The sequence below is a fragment of the Festucalex cinctus genome, chromosome 16 (genome assembly GCF_051991245.1).
Source record: "Festucalex cinctus isolate MCC-2025b chromosome 16, RoL_Fcin_1.0, whole genome shotgun sequence".
In the NCBI taxonomy this organism is placed as follows: Eukaryota; Metazoa; Chordata; class Actinopteri; order Syngnathiformes; family Syngnathidae; genus Festucalex; species Festucalex cinctus.
In genome coordinates this window covers 3,362,041-3,382,500 of record NC_135426.1, presented here as the reverse complement: position 1 = coordinate 3,382,500, position 20,460 = coordinate 3,362,041, and the positions used below count along the sequence as shown (strand labels likewise).

General features: G+C 43.7%; 1 protein-coding gene across 1 annotated transcript in view; it reads right to left on the bottom strand.

The window, feature by feature from the left end:
* The window catches only part of plxna4 (plexin A4), a 279,377-nt gene that overhangs the window by 94,702 nt on the left and 164,215 nt on the right, over positions 1-20,460 (bottom strand). Inside the window, exons 4-5 of the mRNA XM_077499885.1 lie at positions 16,926-17,054; positions 5,888-5,988 (exon numbers count right to left, since the gene is read on the bottom strand). Of these exons, the coding sequence (XP_077356011.1) occupies positions 5,888-5,988; positions 16,926-17,054 (230 nt within the window). The remainder of the gene's footprint in view (positions 1-5,887; positions 5,989-16,925; positions 17,055-20,460) is intronic.

Below are 20,460 nucleotides of genomic sequence, written 5' to 3'. Positions count from 1 at the left end.
ATAATCGTGATTTTGCGATATTAAAACTGCTACAATACATCGTCGTCGTCATGTCACGATATAAAAAGCAGCACATCTGTTCAAGAAAGTCAGGTTGATTTCCCATTTGTGCAGTTCTAGCACCCTCTGGTGGCTACTTTTTGACTGCTGTTTAATTTTCACAAGGCATGTTTTGGCCCTTTTTTGTTTAAAATATGAGCTAAAGGTCAGATGAAGGGGCATGTAATATGCTTGTGAGTCAATATGTGGAGGAACTCAATGGGTGCTTGCATTAGCAAGTGCCTCAATATTAAGTGTTATTAAAGATTGTAGGTTGTTTATAAGAATTGCTGTAATGTACACAAGCACAATATTGTCTTTTTTTTTAGTATGAGCCGATTCTTTTTTTTTTTAAATATTGTGACCTTTTTTGTTTCGCCAACCTCCCCACAATATCGTGATAATTATCGTATTGTGACCTTCATATCGTAATAAAATTGTATCGTTATGTTTGGATACTGATACATCCCTACTAAAAAGAAGTCATTGGGAGGTCAGAGAATGCCCCGACAGGCCCAAAATCGGGCTGAATGCGATAAATGCGATTCTAAAGCATTTGTGTTGTAAGTTTTGGCAGAAGTGTCTATAAAATGGACTGCTCGGGCGGTTTGCCATCTATTTCACAAACAACAGGAACACTTCAAGTGTGGCTGAATCGACGCTTATGGTGACCGTTTGTCCAGGGAGAAGTTCAAGCAGCTCATCACATTTGCTCTTCAAATGCGGCCAAATGAGGCCAGGCGGACAGAAGGAGATAAGAAGAACGACTGCAAACGTATAGACGAGCGCCGTGGGAATATTCTCAGGCCCAACAGGAGAGCTCCGGATCACAATTACTAAGCGCATACTTATCACAGCATTAGAATCACTTTGAGAGCTAAATATGCCCACAATGCAAGTCGGGCAAACGCGCCGTCCAATCTGTTTGCCTGTCGTGCTTGACGGGGGGCTTGATGGGCGAGTTAGCCGCTGGCGTGACTGACAGCTGACAGACTGGCAGGGAGAACGGCCCTTGACGAAGCATACGGGCAGCCGAATGTCACGATGGGTGGTGCGAGTGGGTGAGAGGGGATGGCGGAAAAACATTACAATGAATAAGCAAAAGACGGCATGGGACGTGAGAGGACTGGGCACCAAGACTTCACTGGGAAAGGGGAAGCTGGTTGACAAGACAGGACGGAACATGAGAAGACTGGTCGCCATGACTGGACTGGACGTGGGGAGACTTGGCAGGACGTGGGGCGACTTGGCTGGGACGTGGAAGGCTTGGTTGCGACGTAGAAGGCTTGGCTGGGACGTGGAACACTTGGCTTGGAGGTGGAACACTTGGCTTGGACGTGGAGAGACTTGGCTTTGTCATTGTATGTTCTTTCTAGTAAATTTTGTAACCTACTTTTATTTACTCTTCTTCCTTTGAATGTTAACTACTGTTTGTTGATGCTTATGTGTTGCCTTTCCTTGTGTAAGGCACAGAGTTGCCTTGTGTATGAAATGTGCTATACAAATAAACTTGCCTTGCCTTGCCTTGAACATTGGGAGACTTGGCTGGGACGTGGAACACTTGGCTTGGACGTGGAGAGACTTGGCTTGGACGTGGGTAGACTTGGCTTGGACGTGGAGAGACTTGACTTGGACATTGAGAAACTTGGCTGGGACGTGGGGAGACTTGGCTGGGACGTAGAACACTTGGCTGGGATGTGGAACACTAGGCTTGGATGTGGAACACTTGGCTTGGACGTGGAGAGATTTGGCTTGGACGTGGGGAGACTTGGCTTGGACGTGGGGAGGCTTGGCTTGGACGTGGGGAGGCTTGGCTTGGGCAGGGGGAGACTTGGCTTGGACGTGGTGAGACTTGGCTTGGACGTGGAGCGACTTGGCTTGGATATGGAGAGACTTGGCTTGACAGCAAACGACACCAACACAGCACGCCACAACAGGACAAGACAATGCTCTCACACCGTGTGAACAAACACCACTGACTAAATACACCACACTAACGAGACACTAACAACATGGGGAACACAATAGGCTGAGGGCACTGATTGGTCATATACTGGGAAGGGACGACACACGTAGGTGGACAAGTGGACAAGGTTAATGATAACGAGACAAGGAAGACAAACCAGACAAAAGACAACATGAACACCCAAAATACAACAAAAACCCAACCCCACCGAACCAAAACATGACACTGAGTTGGTGTGTGGATGGATGTCAAGGAGAAGAAAATTGGGCATTTCCAAACACGGAGACATTTTCCAAATAGCTTCTCCTTTCATTTCATTTCTTGCAGTAGTGGCGGAGGGGCGTTTACGTTCACATACATTGAAAGTCAAAGCAAGACGGGAGTGTTGAGGGCCGTTCTACATCAACGCCGAGTGCTTGTCAAGGACAATGACTTGATGCATGCACAAACACAGCACCCACTCCTGTTGATTTCCTCCCTATTGATTGGCTTTCTCCTTCTTCCCTTCGGCCCTCGCAGCTCCCCTCACCGATCTATAGAGTAAATAAAGCACGATGCTGAGCCCAAGCCAAGAAAAAAAGTCTGTTTACGCACAAGACCGCTGGGGTGATTTCAAGGTTGATTGGGAAACAGCGGCACGACGATCACCAGGGGAGGACAATTTTAAGCAACTCGGCGCTACCTTGGGGGCGGGGTTAACAACATGACATCATGTACAAAGAAAGCAAAATGGAATCGTTGCGTTTTCATGCTGTACTGTCTTGCACAATCACAGATGTGGTGTGTATGCGTGTGCAGGCGTGCGTGTGTGTTTTTGTGAAGTGGCGGCTGAGGAGATGAGCAGATTCTATCAGGCTAAGTGTGACAGGCCAATCTGCGGACGCCCATTTGCCGTGTGGCCAGAAGCAAGTCCAGGGTGTTAATGGGCTTCTTGCACGTGCTACACACACGCGCACAATTACACACACACATATTCAAGCGCACACATTCACCACGCTGTAAAAAGTGTAGAATTACAAACAACTTTGCACCCCAGAGCACTTCAGGCCAACAGAGGGCAGCATTTCCACCACTAGACCTTAAGTACTAAAACATCCATCCATTTTAACCACTTGCTCCTCACAAAGGTCGCTGAGGTGCTGGAGCCTATCCCAGCTGGCTTCGGGCAGTAGGCGGGGTACACCCTCAACTGGTTGAAGTATTAAAACAGCAATTCAGGAAAAAAATAAAATAAAATAAAAATATTCTACTAAAGGTCCAATCATGATGCCTTGAATCATTCATTGTCTTGCGCCTCATTTTTCCATGACAATTCTGATCATTTTTGTTCAGCAGAACCTCTATTTTTTGTGATTATTCCACTCCAAATGATCAATATTTAATATACAAGCAATATTTCCCATACGATGTCCGCTCCAGACAACCAGAAAATAGCAAAAATAATAAAATACTGTATTGTACATACAAAAGTGTCTATAAATTGAATTTGTTCTCATCTTCTTATCAAATTTAAACTTTGTGACACATTGGATAAAAAGTGATACAACAGATGCCCTATTCCAAGGTTCACCAATTCCAGTCCTCGGGGTCCAGAGTCCTGCAGGTTTTAGAGGTTTCGCTTACCAATACACCTGATTCAATGATCAGGATCATTATCAGGCATGCTGATGAGCCGATTATACCCATCAGGTGTGCTAGTGCGGCGGAAACATCTAAAACCTGCTGGACTCCGGACCTCAAGGACCGGAATTGGTGAACCCTGTCCTATTCCATGCAAGCTTTATTTATTTATTTATTTTTTTAAACAACTCTCTTGGTCTGCGTGGCAACACTCAAACGAGTCAGGATAACGGTGCAACACATCCAGTCAGAAGTTGGGCCTTCAAAATAAAGTATACAGCTCTGCATTTTCTTTGGCCCTTTTATTTTGAAGGCCTGACTCGACAGATGTGTTACGTCAATGTTGCTCGAATGGAAGCGTGATCGATTTTTAGCGTTGTTCCGATACCGATGCTGGTATCAGCAGAGGCGTCGATACTGCATTAAAACTAGGGATGTAATGATATCCAAACATCACGATACGATATTATCATGATATGAAGGTCACGATACGATAATTTTCACGATATTGTGAGGGCGTTGGCGATATTTAAAAAAAGATCACAATATTGTAAAAAAAAAAAAAAAAAGAGCTCATTCTAAAAAAAAGCACAATATTATTGTGCTTTTGTACGTAACAGCAATGCATATAAACCACCTACAATCTCTAATAACAATATTGAGGCACTTACTTGCTAATGCAAGCACACATTGATCGCTTCACAAGCAAATTAGGTTCCCCTTTATATGACAATTAGCAAATATTTTAAACAAAAATTTCTTACTACAACGTAGCATGAAGATGCTGCAAAAAAACAAAAAAAAAAAACAAAAAAAACATAGCAAAACAAAAATGGACAGATTTTCTAATACTTCCTACTAGTCATGTCTCAACCCCTGCTTGGCGCACGTCCATCTGTCTATTTGTCTACTCTTTGCATCTTGTCTTTCCTCGCACCTCCAGTTTTCGGTCAATATGCTCCTCTCGCCTGCCGCGCCGCGCCGCGCCGCACATCCCACTTGCCCCCACCGTGTCCTCACAGTGCCAACAGGGATGGAGGTGCTAAATGCAGGCCACTAACACACACACACAGCCACGCGCGCACGCTATACCCGAGGGTTAGCACTGACACGAGAAAGCCATTTTCAATTTACAGCCGAGTGGGAAATCAAGCGCCTCGCATTGCTCCCCACCATACCCACCCACTCCGGCAGACAGACGGGAATTTGACAGCTGGCGGCGAAGAGTACGAATGTGTGCGACAGATGGAAGGACGACGGACCGGCAAGTTGAATTGGGGATAGGCTGGAAAAGTGAACAGCTTAGTGTACAAATTGGGACGTTTACATGCTGTCAACAGGTTCGCCTAGCTTGATGCTATTGATGCTAACACATGCAAAAAGGATCAGATCAAGTTTCTCAAGTTTTCAAGTTTGTTACCTAATAGTTGAAAGTACCTTGAGAATTGAGCTTGTCTGTGTTTGCATCTCAAATCATCTTTCCCTATTCAAATGAATAGAAATACAATTAATCCGTTCCAGCTCCCCCAAATCACCAAAATTTGGTTTTCAAAGTAAAAACAAAAACACAAACGAAAACACAAGTGTACCTAATCTGTCCTTTTTGTTGTTTGTTCTTCTGTGGTAGTTGGCAATAGGGCTGCAAGATATTGCAAAATGGTGCGATATGCGATATAGTTGCTGAATATAGCGATAGATATTATTGCAATATTTAACATGTACTGTACCTAAAGAAATATTTTTATTATCTAATGAAAGAATTACATGCTTCCTGCAACAAAATAAGCAAACTCAATATATTCTTAGTTAATTAATCCTCAGTACCTCGGTAATGTTCAGCTATTGGATGGCCGGTGCACATTTTAGATAGCAGCTCAAGGTCAAATTCAGATAAAAGCATAAAATTCCATCTGAAACTTGCATGTCTTTGCAATATGCATACTGCATGGGCCAATATCCCGATATCGATATTTTTTTAATGTATTGTGCAGCTGCCATCTTAGTAGCTCTTTACCATCAGCAACTAACATTATCAATGCACTGCATGGAAATCAATATGAATTGTTGGTGAGCGAATGTTGTCAGGTTTGCTGTTTCTCATATCTCAATGCAAATAATCATCCAAGAGTTTTTTGTTTCCCCCCTAATGGAGGGCATTACTAGCATTTCCATTCTTTTCAATGAGGAAAGGTGTTCTGTTTGAGTCCTAAAGTCAAGGTCCCGCTGTCCTTGGGTGTCACGGATGATTGTCGCAGTACTTACGTGTTGTGCAGGACACACCAGCCGCAGTGAGGGTCGCCCGAGCCGAGACATTCGCTGCAGGTGGAGTACTGACCGCAGGCTTCTACTGGCATCCTGGAAAGCTGCAAAAAAAACAACAACGGGAACAACGGGTAAACTCATAAAAGTCGTTGATGATGTAATCAAACTTTTAAAAAGACAACTCAAGTTCATTCTATGGAAGTAGGGCTATTTTGTTTGAAAAATAATACCATTGCGATTTTTGTTTTCCTCCCTCAATATTGCATTTGTGATTTAATATAAGGGAGTCCTCAAGGTACGTCGGACTTCAGTTCCTACGCTAGCAATGCAACCCGAATTTCGACTGAAGTCGAATTTCACCATTAAAGTCAATATTTACAACAAAATAATTTGCATAAAAAAAATCTAAAATACATTAAAAAAAATAAGATGCTTTACAACTGTCCGACTGTAGCCCAAGTCTTTGTTGTTGTTTGTCAGTGTCTTTCCTTTCTGCGATCTTTTTATGATGCCATGTTTCGTTTCCATGGTAACTGCTTTTCTTTTGGCTGGACCAACATTGATAGAAGATGTAGCTTTCTTCTTCTTTGGGGCTATGATGTGGAGGGCAAAAAAGCCAAAGATACTCCCACAAGTGCACAAGTGCTAGCTAGCACGAGCTAAGGGCTAAATAACATACGAGGGGAAAACACTGCGGGCGAAATGGCGGACCAGGAGCCAAAATGGCAGACCGGGTAAACGTAAAGTCGAAATGCCTTCCGGTCGCGTGTGCCTCAACTCGAGGACTCCCTGTATATACAATAATTCCTTGAGTTTGTGCAAGAATAACAACTGACTACCTTCGTCCTCTGTTGACCAAGCGCCGAGGGCCGGGGACAGAGCTGTCGCCTGTTCTTGTTACCACGGCGACAGCATCTGGCATAAACAGGTGTCGCCGGTCCTTTTTTGATTAATGAGCTGTCACCGGGCGGTGTGACCGCTGTCGTTCAGTCGTGACAAAGCGAGGCCAGGTCGTCACGGGGTTGCGAGAAAAGCGCTTTGGAGCTTGTTGTTTGTTTGAAATTCTGCTCAATGCATTTTTACAGGGCGGGATACTAGTTTTGTGTGTGTCCCGACAGCTTCTGTGCCAGGCTGTGTGCTTTGGCGATATAAAGTGAGTATCGCCAAAGCACACAGCCTGGAAACAGAAGCTGTTGGGATGCACACGCCGACCGTATCTCAGCACATTGGATCAATGCTAGTGAAATTTCAAGGTGTGTGTTGAACGCAGACACGGCAGATGTCAGACACCTGACTGTAGAAATAAAAAGCTGCACTCGACTACTTGGTTTGTCTCGATCCACAGACACATGCGCTCGCTCAAAGCCGAGCGGATTCGTGTGTCTCCTTGTCAAAGCCAAGACGAATGCTGCGTGCACGCTGATAAAAATGTTTTCTTTTGTCCTTGGAAATAAGACCTTGGTTTCATAATAACATTGACTTAATTTTTCCAGTTATTCACATTTACTTAAAAAACATTGGGTATACTTATTGTGCTACTAGGTTCTTGTGTGTACTCTTTTTACAGCAAGCAGTAAATTTTAAATTAAATCAGTAAATAAGATTTACTCAGTTAATGTATTTAATTTTAGAACTGCTAGAAACGAGTAAACTTTACTAGGAAAAGAGAAAGAGAGCAAGAGAGCAGTGAGAGAATTTCTATAATTTGACATGTTTAAATGCTTAGCGTACATTATAATGTACGTTGTACACTAACTATATGTACACTAACTTAATAATTGCTAGCTAAGTTAGCATGCTAATGCTAAGCTAACATGCTAATGCTAAAGTTACATTAGCATGTTAATGCTAAGTCGGCATAATAATGCTAATCTTAAGTGAGCATGCTAATGCTAAGTCAGCATGCTAACACTAATGCTGTTAGCCTGCTGATGCTATTGTCAAGTTAACATGCTAATGCTTCGAACAGCTAGAAACGATTAAACTTTACAAGGAAAAAAGAAAGAGTAAGAGAGCAGAGACCATTTCTAAAATTTGACGTTTAAATGCTTAACGTACATTATAATGTACGTTGTACACTAACTCTACATGTACACTAACGTAATAATTGCTAGCAAACTTAGCATGCTAATGCTAAGTTATCATGTTAATGCTAATGCTAAGTTAGCATGCTAATGCTATTGATAAGTTAACATGCTAATGCTTCGAACTGCTAGAAACGAGTAAACTTCACTAGGAAAAGAGAAAGAGAGCAAGAGAGCAAAGAGAGACAATTTCTAAAATTTGACAATTAAATTGCTTAACGTACATTATAATGTACGTTGTACACTAACTCTATATGTACACTAACTTAATAATCACTAGCTAACTTAGCATTAGCATGCTAAGTTAGCTAGTGTTAATGCTAATGCTAAGTTAGAATGCTAATGCTATTGCTAAGTTAATATGCTAATGTTTAGAACTGCTAGAAAGGGGTAAACTACTCGGAAAAGAGAAAGAGCAAGAGAGCAGAGTGAGAGACAATTTCTAAAATTTGGCATATTTAAAATGCTTAACGTACATTATAATGTACGTTGTACACTAACTCTATATTAGGGCTGTGCGTGAAGCAACTGGTGTGTTTTCCGTCCTCCCGCTGCGCCGAGGCCGATTTGCATTCGACAGATAAAGGGAATGAGCTTGAGATGGAATCGCGTGTGTGTTGGCGGTCTTATCACACGTGGCTATGAAACACAAATCTCCTCGGCACGCTCGTACCCGTGCCACCTCATCCTGGGCTTTGTTATGCCGAGAGCAGCCAGTCAGAACAGCCGCCAAACAATGGAGCCGTATCTTTTATAATTTAACACTTGGTCGCTGGCAGATGTGCCCACTTGAGGGCACACATTCACATGCCCCCGCCCCCAAAAGTCAACTCTTGGTTCCGGAGCTTGGGTCTTGATATCATTCATTCCACGCTGAGGTTCCTATCACATCACATGCGTCTTTGCCATGAAACGGAGGCATCCACTGTGTAATCAGATCATAGCGGGCATAAAAACCCCCTCCTGCCATTACAGCAAGCACTTTATGGGGGACCAAAACTGCCAAAATTCAAAATCGGCACAGATGGAATATAATCAGGCTTTTTAAAAGAAGGGAGGCCAAGATCACACTTCGAGTGCACTTGAAGAGGGGAAAGATGTCGCGTAATGGAGCTGTAATACTGAAAAAGTGCCAATATTGAGACAATTCCACTTTGTGTTTCACTCCGACCTGTGGCTCAACCCGCACAGGGAGACGCGATCATCTATGAAATCGCAAACGTGTAATTAACTTAGTCACTCCCAGCCATTTTCACTGCAATCCCCTTCACTCTCGGCTGTTTGACTGGATTTGGACTATTTTGCAAGGCCCACAGAATATTGTGTTCTATTGCTCCAATGCAAACCATGGAACCTACTAAAAGAAAGATGAGAGTCTCTTCTTTCATCAGGAAAAAATAAATACAAAATTTCTATCTGTTTCCGTTCTGCAGCAATTAGCATTCGAATGTAGCTAAGTTTCGTCATTATTCACAAATCTATTTAGAATTGTAATTGAGCTTTTTGTCAACATGGTCCTGGTTGATCTCTTATACTCTGCTGCCACCTGCTAGCCATTTGTGTAATAACTACTATTTCTTCAACTGTGCAGTTGAGAGGCTGCAACAAAGCCTTCTGTATGCTCTAGCATTAAAAAACTTATAAATACATCTTTGGGACATTTGAAACATTAAAAATAGAACATATTTATACGTTTTTGGGAGCAAATGAGTTAAACAGAATGCACCTGAATGTTATACTTGTATCTCCTGCAGCTTGTGACTGCCGTGCCGGGTGGCGAGCGTGCAAATAATAAGATAATGAAGGCAAATGTAGGCTATGTGATGTACCGACAGCCCTCCCTCCAGCTGTGCGCCTTAATGTATGTGTAGCGCAAGTCTCCAATTAGACAGCTCACATTTATGCTCATTACTGCCGGAGTATCGGCTGCAATCGCAGCCAAAAATGAGTATTTACATCAGCGGCGATGGACTGGAATAATACCGGACGAGTTCAACCCTGCTGCTATCACGAGAATTCATCAGGAGCCGCGCTTGATATTAACACAACCCCCCGCAGTCATCAATTCCTCTCAAACTCGCCCAAATCACTCCATGTCCACTCGATATTATGCATTCAAACAAGTGCCTCTGATGAACTTCAAATAAAGTTCAGATGGTCGAGTATGGTGTCACATTTTACAACGCAGAGGAATCTATTTGCTCAAATCCATCAGTCAGAAGAAGGGTACAAAAGATTTCCCGAGGCATTAAACGCAACATTGAAAACAACGAAGAGAGTCCTCATCATCAAGGGGACAAAACATGGCACGTGTGGCATGACCAAAAATTGGACATCCCTCTCAAATTGAGGAAAAGCAAGAAAAGAAAACTAATCAGAGAGCCTGCCAAGAGCCCGATACCATCATCGAGAGAGCTGCAGGAAATGCTGGCAAAAGTATTTAACGCATGTGGCATATGCCTGGACTATGTGCAGGGTAGCATGAAAGGAGAAGCCTTAACTTACAAAGAAAAACATCCAAGTCTGGCCAAATTTTGCCAAAGCGCACTCGGACTCTCGCTAAATCATGTGGGAGAATGGTGTTGGGGTCTGACGAGACAAGGTTGAACATGTTGACCATAATTCCATGATGGGAGGGAATTATGAACAGTTCAAAATAGTGTCAGCGCAAAACATTCAGGCTTCTGATAAAAAGCCTACTAAAACTGTAGAACATTTGAACTTAATTTGGGGCTAATCAGAATCACTTTAAATGGTTACAAATGTATGCTAATTAACATTTGACAGGAGTTTCAATATGATTTTTGAACACATCACTGGTTGTAGGAGGGTGTACACACTTTTACTTCGCCTCTAGTAAATATGTCTATTTTTTCTTCTTTTTTTATGTTACAGATTATACTCCATCCATCCAGCCATCCAGCCATTTTCTGAACCCCTTATTCCTCACAAGGGCCAGGAGGGAACCAGAACCCGGAGAAAACTCACGCAGGCACGGGGAGAACATGCAAACTCCAGCCAGGGAAGCTGAAAGCCCGGACTCGATCTCACGTACTTTGCACTGGGAGGCGGACCTGCTGAAGTCTGCCACTGTGCAGCCCAACAGAGAACAGGGGTGTGTAGACTTTTCATAGTCACTGTATCTACTGTAGTCCTAACAAGGAAGTAGGAAATGAGTATAAAGAATTCACGGCCCAGATCTCTCCTGCGATGTCCTGCGGCGTCTCCGCCAGCCGTCACGCTTGAAGCGCCACTCCATCCGCCAAAGCGTTTGGTTTCATATCATAAAGCGGCTTAACGGAGCGCACCCGGCGACCGCACGTGTATTATTGTTTTCACTTGACGTCCCGGAAAGGTCAAGCGAGGAAGGCATCCATCCCTCCCGCCCGCCGAACGCCGTTGGGACTGTCACGCCGTGACAAACGATCGGGACAGGATCAATCATTTTCCGTTATCTTTCCGCTCAAAGGGAGCTTGGGTGTCAACATTTCCCATTTAGCTTTGTTTTCCCTCCGAGGAGGTTAACCATCAAAGAAAAGCCTGCAAAAAAAAAATGGAGCGTGGTTCCAGAGGATGGAAAAGTTAGCCCCTTGACTTTAGTACCTTTACACTGAAGCTGTTGACATGTAGCAGGTTAGCTCTGAGCCACAGTTCTACCAGTTGTCTTCGACCATGATCGATCTCCAAACGTTCATCTTGGAAAGTTTTTTTCCCATTAGGCTTTATCAATAGAGATATTACTCGACGGTCACACATCTGAATCTTAATGAAGTCATAAATAGGAGGATGATGATATATATCGATATCGCGATAAATCGTGATACCTTGTCTCCCGATAGATTCATCAATACGGCTACGCAAGTATGGCGATATTTGTAGTTAATATACAGCCACTATAACGGCTCGATTGTTCATGACTTATTGAGCAATTACTTGGCGGGTCACTAGGGGGAGCGCCTCATAAGAGTGGCGGGGAAATGGACACAAGGTTTCAGGTGAAGAAAACTCATCAGCTGACTTTAACTTGTGGAAGACATTTATCTGTCCAGCAGTTTTGCATACATTTCTATGAAAAATCTTCAATTGTAAAGTTTTAAACATATTTTATGTTTCGACCACACAATTTGCTGAGGAATATTAATACTGATTTAATATTTAAGTTATTGTATTTATATATTTATTTATTTATTTACTTTGGCAATGTTACAACAATTTTGAAAAAACATCCGTTCATGTCTTCAGTAATTTTATCATCGATTATCATGGATTTATGACCTGACCAATATATCAATAATTGCGGTATCGTCATATAATGAGAATAATGGGGTGTGAATTGCCTAGTACCTGACGATTTCATTCGTATCACGATTCATGGGTCACGATTCGATTTGATACCGATTAAGCACGATACGAATTTATAAGTGCGTTTTTTTTTTTAACTTAAATTTAGAAAATACGAATCAGTAAACTTATACGTGTACACTGTAAGATTTGTATGAAAATGTATTAATTATTTATCTGAAACTTCAGTCTTATACAGGTTGTGATCGGTTTCGTGATTGAACAGCATTGAAATCAAATATTAAGGCTTAATGTTCCATTAATATAACATTCTTCCATGCTTAACACTAACCGTAAGTAAGACGTTTTGTTGAATATTTTACCATCAAAAATGGATGTTTAAAAATCGATTCGGCCGCCTATTGAATCGAACTGAGAATTCTGTTCTGTAATATTGCGATATATTGCCGAATCGATTATTTTTAACACCCCTACGTGAGATAATCATTATTGTGAGCCTTGTATGGCATATCGTATAATATTGTGAGGTACCCGCAGGTTCCCACCCCGAATCATAAACAACAGAGACTTTTGACGCTCTCCGCTCATGAAATATCTGGACAATGACCTTCATTTCAAGCATTTCGACCGCGTCAAGACATTCCGCAGGCATCGCCTCATCAAGCTCCCGCGTTTGCTTCGCCTTTCAAAGTGTGTGTGAAAGCAGTTTGAGCTGGTGCGTATCTGGCGAGGAGAGATGAGTTTAGGGAGCGTACAATGAGAGGCCATTAAAGGGAGGACAAAAGGTAAAACTTGCCACTTTGAGCTAGCCCGACTCGAACGTCGCCCGCTTTCCGGCTTGACATGTCGCCTGCCGCTTGTGTTCCGCTTCCTCGTTGGAGCCAACCGGGACAACACATCTAAAACACCGTCACCAGTCGAGCAGAATTTAAAGAATACGTCCCGACGCTAAACCGCTTTGATTCGGCCTCAAATTAGTTGTGGGGATTCTCTCGGGAGAAGCGGTTGACTTTGAACAATCTCACCCCAGTACGGTACACATTCTCAATAATTCACACTGACAGATCTGCATTTGATACGCGGAATATCAATAATTGAGTGCAACCAGCACGGCACTGAGCAACAGCTTGTACGGCGATTGTGAGGCAGCCCGACAGCTACCATATATTTCCGGTGTGAGGGACGGTCACGTTTGACTCGCAGACTTTAAAAGTCTCGAAAGTGATACACTTATAAATCTTTTTCCAATTTTGGATTAGGCATTGTGTACAAAGAATAAAAGTGCAAATATATCAGGCATCTTCCATCCATCCATTTTCTTAACCGCTTGCTCCTCACAAGGGTCGCGGGGGTGAATGAGCCTTTCCCAGCTTTCCTAGCTTTCCTAGCGGCGTACACCCTGAACCGGTTGCCAGCCAGTCGCAGGGCACACAGAGACGAACAACCATCCACACTCACGAACACACCTAGGAAGAATTCGGAGCACCAAATTAACCTGCCATGCATGTCTTTGGAATGTGGGAGGAGACCGGAGTACCCGGAGAAGACCCACGCAGGTACAGGGAGAACATGCAAACTCCGTCCAGGAAGGCCGGAGCCTGGATTCAAACTTGCATCCTCACTACTGGGAGGCAAATGTGCTAACCACTCAACCACCGTGCTGCCCTCCCTGGCATCTTATTCCCTGAATTTTATTTTAAACCGATTAAGTATCCGAATTTGAACGTACCGTGGGGAATGCTATGTTCCTGGTCACGTGATCATGATGACGTATCCCATGCGTAAAACGAAAGTCGCCTTCGCTAATTTCAATGGGAGTTGTGACGTAATGGGAAAGAAAAAAGACCATCTTCAATCCCAAACACTGCACCAATTCTGTTCAGAGTCAAATCCTCAGCACGTCTGGTTTCATGTCATTCCCTGTTTGTTGGGGGGGGGGTCGCTCCTAATGTGGGCTAAAGTGTGCTGAGCAGACGACATGTAGCTTAGCCAAGCAGAGTACAATTCTGCAATTTGGCAATTCTGTTCAGAGTAAAATCCTCAGCACATCCGGTTTCATGTCATTCTGTGTGGGGGTGGGGCGGTGGGGGGTAGCCGCTCCTAATGTGGGCTAAAGCGTGCTTAGCACATGACAATTAGCTTAGCCTAGCAGAGTACAAGTCACCCGGATGTTACCGTCCACTTGGACTCTCCGGCGGTTGGATCTGCCAGTTTCATCTGGCTTTCGGTTGGAAACAAACCTTTGGTGTGATATGTCACGTTGATCACGTGACTGTCCAAAATGCCAGAAACAGTACTTAGTTTTTTACAAGTCTTGTATACCTTTAAAACTCTTTGACTGCCAGGCATTATAAAAACAAAACAAAAAAATCCACAGTGCCAGCCGCTTTTGAGCATTTTAACTCATCTTTCAAGGCAAAAAGAATATTGTTTGCCTTTACTACATATACAATGTGGCTACTCAATGAAAGATCACATTCCATTCATTGGAATTTTACTAATCATCATGAAACGTCTTTGGCAGTCAAAGAGTTTAATAGATTATATCTATACCTTTACAAATCTATAATGAGTAAGCCCACACAAAAGAAAACAATGCCGATGCGAAACAGGAAGTCTGCCATCTTGGTTTAAAGCCACCATTTTAGGGTCAATCTTGGCCCTTTTGTCCATGCCCCATCACTTCTCACAGAGGTTTTGTCCAATTTCTGCCATTATGGACTTCAGCCCCCACAAAATGAACACTCAATAGGAGCCGGAGCGAGTCTGTGTCGACCCCATTGCCCCTCCTCTCACTACAGGCCTGGCCTCACTGAATCCGAAGAGGACGTTCCAAGGGTGTGCTACGAACAGCGGGGGGTGGAGCTCAATCGACCTGCTCTGTTCTCTACCTCCTGTTGCGGGCCGCTTCTTCAATTGCTCTCCTAGCATCTGGGTCCCGGGCCAGCCCAGACGCAGCATGGAGCCTCATCATACTGATGGCTCAGGCTACTTTTAATTCTGTTTGGCACATCAGTACTACTAAGTCAGTGTTTGCGTAAAGTAGATCAGAATTTCTTGTGAGTGTGTTCCTTTACTGTTGTTTGAGTATTCCCAGATGTGCTTTCCAAAACACTTAGGAAGGATTGCACTTTAACTAGGCTAATAGACTAATTACTCGGGAAGCCACTCCCACTGCCAAACCGGACATCCACAATCACTTTGTGTTTATTTTCCCAATATGCACTAATTAAAGTAGCTAAATGTGTAACACCATACGGGACATGAGGGAATAGAATACAAAGGGAAGAGAAGGAAATTAAGAAATGGTAATCATTTTAATGCGATACAGTGTCTTCTTCTTGGAGCCCAATTAAGGATGCTAAATTCCGAGAGAGGAGTAGGGAATCTAATTTTGCTGCTTAACAGATTTGCAGAACTGATAATTGGATTCCCTGACAAAACGGAATACGAAATGGACCCATTCCACTCATTCCCAGTTTCTGCCTTGGCATTCTTTCCATCTTTCTGCCTCGAGGTCTTCATTTTGATCTTTAAAGGAACACAAGACTTATGAAAAACTAACCAGCTATTCTGTGAAATGGTTCATTTCAACTCTTCCCTGGAAAAAATTGCCAATTTATGTTGAGTAATTATGATTTGATAGCACTTTTTACGAATATTCTTGCATTAAGTACTGTATCGGGTATTTGGGACAGTCACGTGATCATCATGATGTATCAACGTGCGTCAAATACACATGGAATGAATGACAACAAAGAGACTCACGAGGAATGACCGCATCTCACGGCGGACGTCAAAAGTGGAATGACAACAAAGACGCACTTCTTCAAAACGAGTACAGCCACGGAGGACTCGCCAAACATTTGTTTCCAACCAAAAGCTCGAGATCCAGCCGCCGGCGAGTCGAAGTGGATGGGAAACATCTGGGTGACTTGTACTCTGCTAGGCTAAGCTACATGCTGTGTGCTAAGCATGCTTTAGCCCATATTAGGAGCGGCCACCCCCCACCACCGCACCACCACACGGAATGACGTGAAACCGGACCTGCTGAGGATTTTACTGTCAACAGAAGTGGTGCAGTATTTGGGAGAGAAGAGGGTCTTTTTCTTGCCCATTATGTCAGCAAACTCCCATTAAAAACGTGACCAGGATATTGGCGTTCCTCACGGTACGTTCGAATTCTGATACTTAATCGGTTCTTTATACGCAATGCCTAATCCAATACAGGAAAATGATTAATAAGTGATTCCATTCTGATCTTTAAAGTGATCTCTCTAATCTAGGAAAGCAGAGAAATTCTCACAGACACCAACAATGTGGAGTGTGCGCAGTGTGACTGATCAAGACCACTGAGAGTAACACGAAGGTTGCAACGCTGAGTCACAGAGCTCGCGTGTGCACAAAGTTTGCGTGGCGCTATTTTGGCCCTGATGGAGGTATCCACAGCCTCTCAGTGCTGGCGTCCATTAGACAGAGTGCTGCTATTTCGCTCCACATTTCAGCCTCCCAACCGTGTGAACAACAAAAACACCTCCCTCTCTACCTAATACTCAACCCCTTTTACTCACTCCAGCTCAAATAACATCATGTCCATATAGCAACATGAGCACATTTTAACCCGTCGACCTATATGAGAATGAGCGTCTTACCTGGCTCTCGGACATCACGTAGAGGTAGTGGTGATCGGAGGAGAACGCCATGTCCCGGAGGACCGGTCCGCTTTCCACCGCCTGCACCGTCTCGTACTGGAGGGCCCGTGAGGAGCCGTCCACTCGGATCTGCAAGGAAACACAAACGCACATAAGGAACGTATAATCTAGCAAAAGAAAAACAAACGTACATTTGACTCGTTATGCCGCTTAAGTCGAGGTGTTATTACGGAACCAACGACAACATAGGATCCCCCGAGGGATAATCCTTGGAGGGCCTTTTTTTGGGTGGATTTGGGGATTGGAGCAACACAAATATTTGTTGACCCATGCTACATCCAACACCCAATTCACACTGACTGCGGAAAGGATGCGGTGCGTTTTCCGTACGGCTCGTGTCATTTCTTCAGTTTTAAGAAAACCCGCATGCGGTGTCCGTAAAAAATGGAAAGCTTGTGGAAACCTTCTGCATCACTGCATCCGTTCAGCACCGCAGATGCACTGCACTGCAGCTGGTGTCAATTGACACGTAGACTTCAATGCGTTCTATCCTTGCGGCATCCGTACGGAAAACGCACCGTGTCCGTTCCGCAGCCAGCGTGAATTGGGCGTAAGGAAATGAAATGTCATCACATGGTTTGTATGCTATCACATTAAACAAAGAGGAATGTTTCAAAAATAAAATCATTAGGCGCATATTGCCCTTTATGTGGTCGATTCCCTTATCACAGTTTGCTTACCCAGCAATAAATCATGCGGATTGCTTCAAATACAACGACGACCGCAATTGTGCATCTTCCAGACCCGCGTCGGTGCCGACTCGAGCAGCTTTCGGGCACCAGGCAGACTACAAGGTTGTGTGGACAGGTGTGAAACATTGCCTTGTTAAAGTTTTGATGACGGTGGCTCGTTTCTTCTCTGTGGGCCTCGCAGGTAAGCGGCAGTGGAAGATAATTGGACAGGAAGCAGATGGTTGCATGGTCAGGTGAGTCCCTCCATGATTAATTATGATATGACAACACACGTTTCAACAACACACGTTCTTAGTCAGCACAGCGTTACCGCGTCCTCTTCTGGCGGTCTCACAGCTCTTTTTTTTTTTTCTTCTTAGGTATTGGATGCCAACCAGTTTAATTCATCCGACAATAAGATAATAGAAAGAGAAATCCATGGTTGTGCCTGCTTATTATCCCTCAAACTGACTGCCGGCACACAAACGAGTCACAGGAGAGAGCTGCATGTCCAACTGGGATTACGCTTGGTAGAAAGACGGATACAAATGCCGGTAGACTAATAAGCAGCAGGTGGAGGAATTTTATAGGAGTCATAAACACGATTTTATAGCAATGAAGCAACTAAAACTAATACTTACGTGCCCCCCCCTTCATTTCCTCGAAGGCCATTGATGGCGAGCCGTCATCCATGTTTGATTGTCGTAATTAATATATCCTAGCGTTAATGTCTCATCAGCCTACAATCATTAAAGCAGCCACGGTGGTTGGTGGTAGCCAACATTATCTGATTGCGTTTCGACGCCAATGAAGAGGATTAGCCGCTCTATGCTAAATGGATTACAATGCTAATCTTCCGCTATCACATTCGCACGACACAAGGCCCTCCGCTGCTGGCCTGACTACATTTTTTTCCTCAGAGTGGTTGGGAAAGGTGAGAGATCCGTTTGGACCCTGATTGATGCTGACTAATGAGCGTAAACCAGGGTTATGATAGTTGTGGAATTTTTAATTTTAGTCAGTTTTCATTTTGTTTTGAGTTTTTTTTAAATTAGTTTTCAGGGTGGTTTTGTTAGTTTTTATTAGTTTTAGTTATTTAATAAATGCTTAGTTTTAGTTTAGTTCTAGTTAGTTTCAGTATTTTATCCCTTGTGCCATTTGCTTAGCCAAATATGTAAATTAGGAGTTGATTGTGCAGGGGGAAAACAAAAAAACAAAAAAAACAAAAAAAAAATGAGCCACGGCTTTGGAAAACTGGGGGACCGTCAAAATGCGAGTGTGCCAACATTTCTCAGCCATTGCATGAGGGAGATAACTATTATAATATCCCTGGAATCGGCGTTAGCCAACCGCGTAACATTAATGTACATTATAAGTGACATTTTTGGACCGATTGGACACTGCATGTATTTTATTGCAATTTCCGTGATTTCTGCATGAAATCCTTCTATGGACATTCCTCGACGGTGCCATGGCCATGAGAAAGATTTCGCACCCCAAATCCACCAGGTGGCGGTAGAGGCCAATTAATGATTTTCCTTGCAAACGCCGCACTGATTCCAGCACGCCATATTCCACACAGACTTATTTCTTCGTGCTTTTTACTGATTGTGCATTCGACAGGATGTTAGTGGATGCGCGTGCACGTTAGTGGGCGCGCGTGCGTGTTCGTGGATGCGCGTACACGCGCGCCACTTATATTTTTGTGCAGAAAAAGGTATTGCGAGCTATTGACTTATGTTTCGTGTTGGGATATGCTGTTTGTTTGTCTGCATGGACGTGGGAAGCACGTTCCCTAGTGGGAGGGGTCGAATGGCAATGCTCTTTGCCGTTGTTATGTCCCCAAAATGAGCCACTGTTAGAGGTGGGCGTCGTTGCAATACAGCGGTTTTCCTCAGTGTGTGAAGGCTGTTATTTAATTTTTTTTTTCTCTTTCTTCACTTCAGAACTTCAGAATTAATAGCGTGCATATTCCACACGCATGCACAGTTCGATCATCCATTTTGAACAGCCGAGCATTGACATTTGCTCTGCCAAGGCTGCAGGGGGCAGGCGTGCCATTGTGGCCAAACGTGCGTGCAACGTGGAGGTGACGTATTTCCCTTCGTGCATTCTTCAAAACATGGCAAGGAGCATGGATCGGTGAAAACAATAAGCAGAAGGGATAAGACAAAACAAAAAAAACGTTTTTTTTTTGCAACTTATGAAGTGTAACATGTAACGGTTGTCGAGATGAATTCCTCGTCGGTTATCTTATCTGGCCGTTGCATTTCTACGTGTGAAAGTGCTAAGCTTCGATTTTTATTCGGCTAGTTTGTATTCACAACAACGTGCTAACGTGCTAAGAGGCTAACGTGCACGAGACATGAGCTTCCTGGATCTAAGGAAAAGAACGGCGATCGGAGACACAAAAAGCTGCAAATGCAAGTTGGCAAGTAAGTACTTCTACAAAATAAACATAAACGAACATATGAGCACGTCCTGGAATGCCGCGGGGGCCGTGTAGCTTCCCAACGGTATGTAGCTCGTCGCTGTGTTGACTTCCGTTCGCCGGATACAATTGGATACAGGCGGTGTAAATTTATCCGAAAAACACGCACGATTTCCGGGTAAAGTAAACGGACGGATTGGTGTAATGGAGCTTTTTCTTTCCGTTATTTGTCCGGAACCGTACGTCCTACGGGGAAAATGACACATATCTGACACATATCTGGAACCGTGAGCACAAGAGATACGTGGCTCGTTGAAGTGCGACGCCGGATACGGGGGTGTAAATCGGGCCTTCCTGTACCCGAAAATCAAAC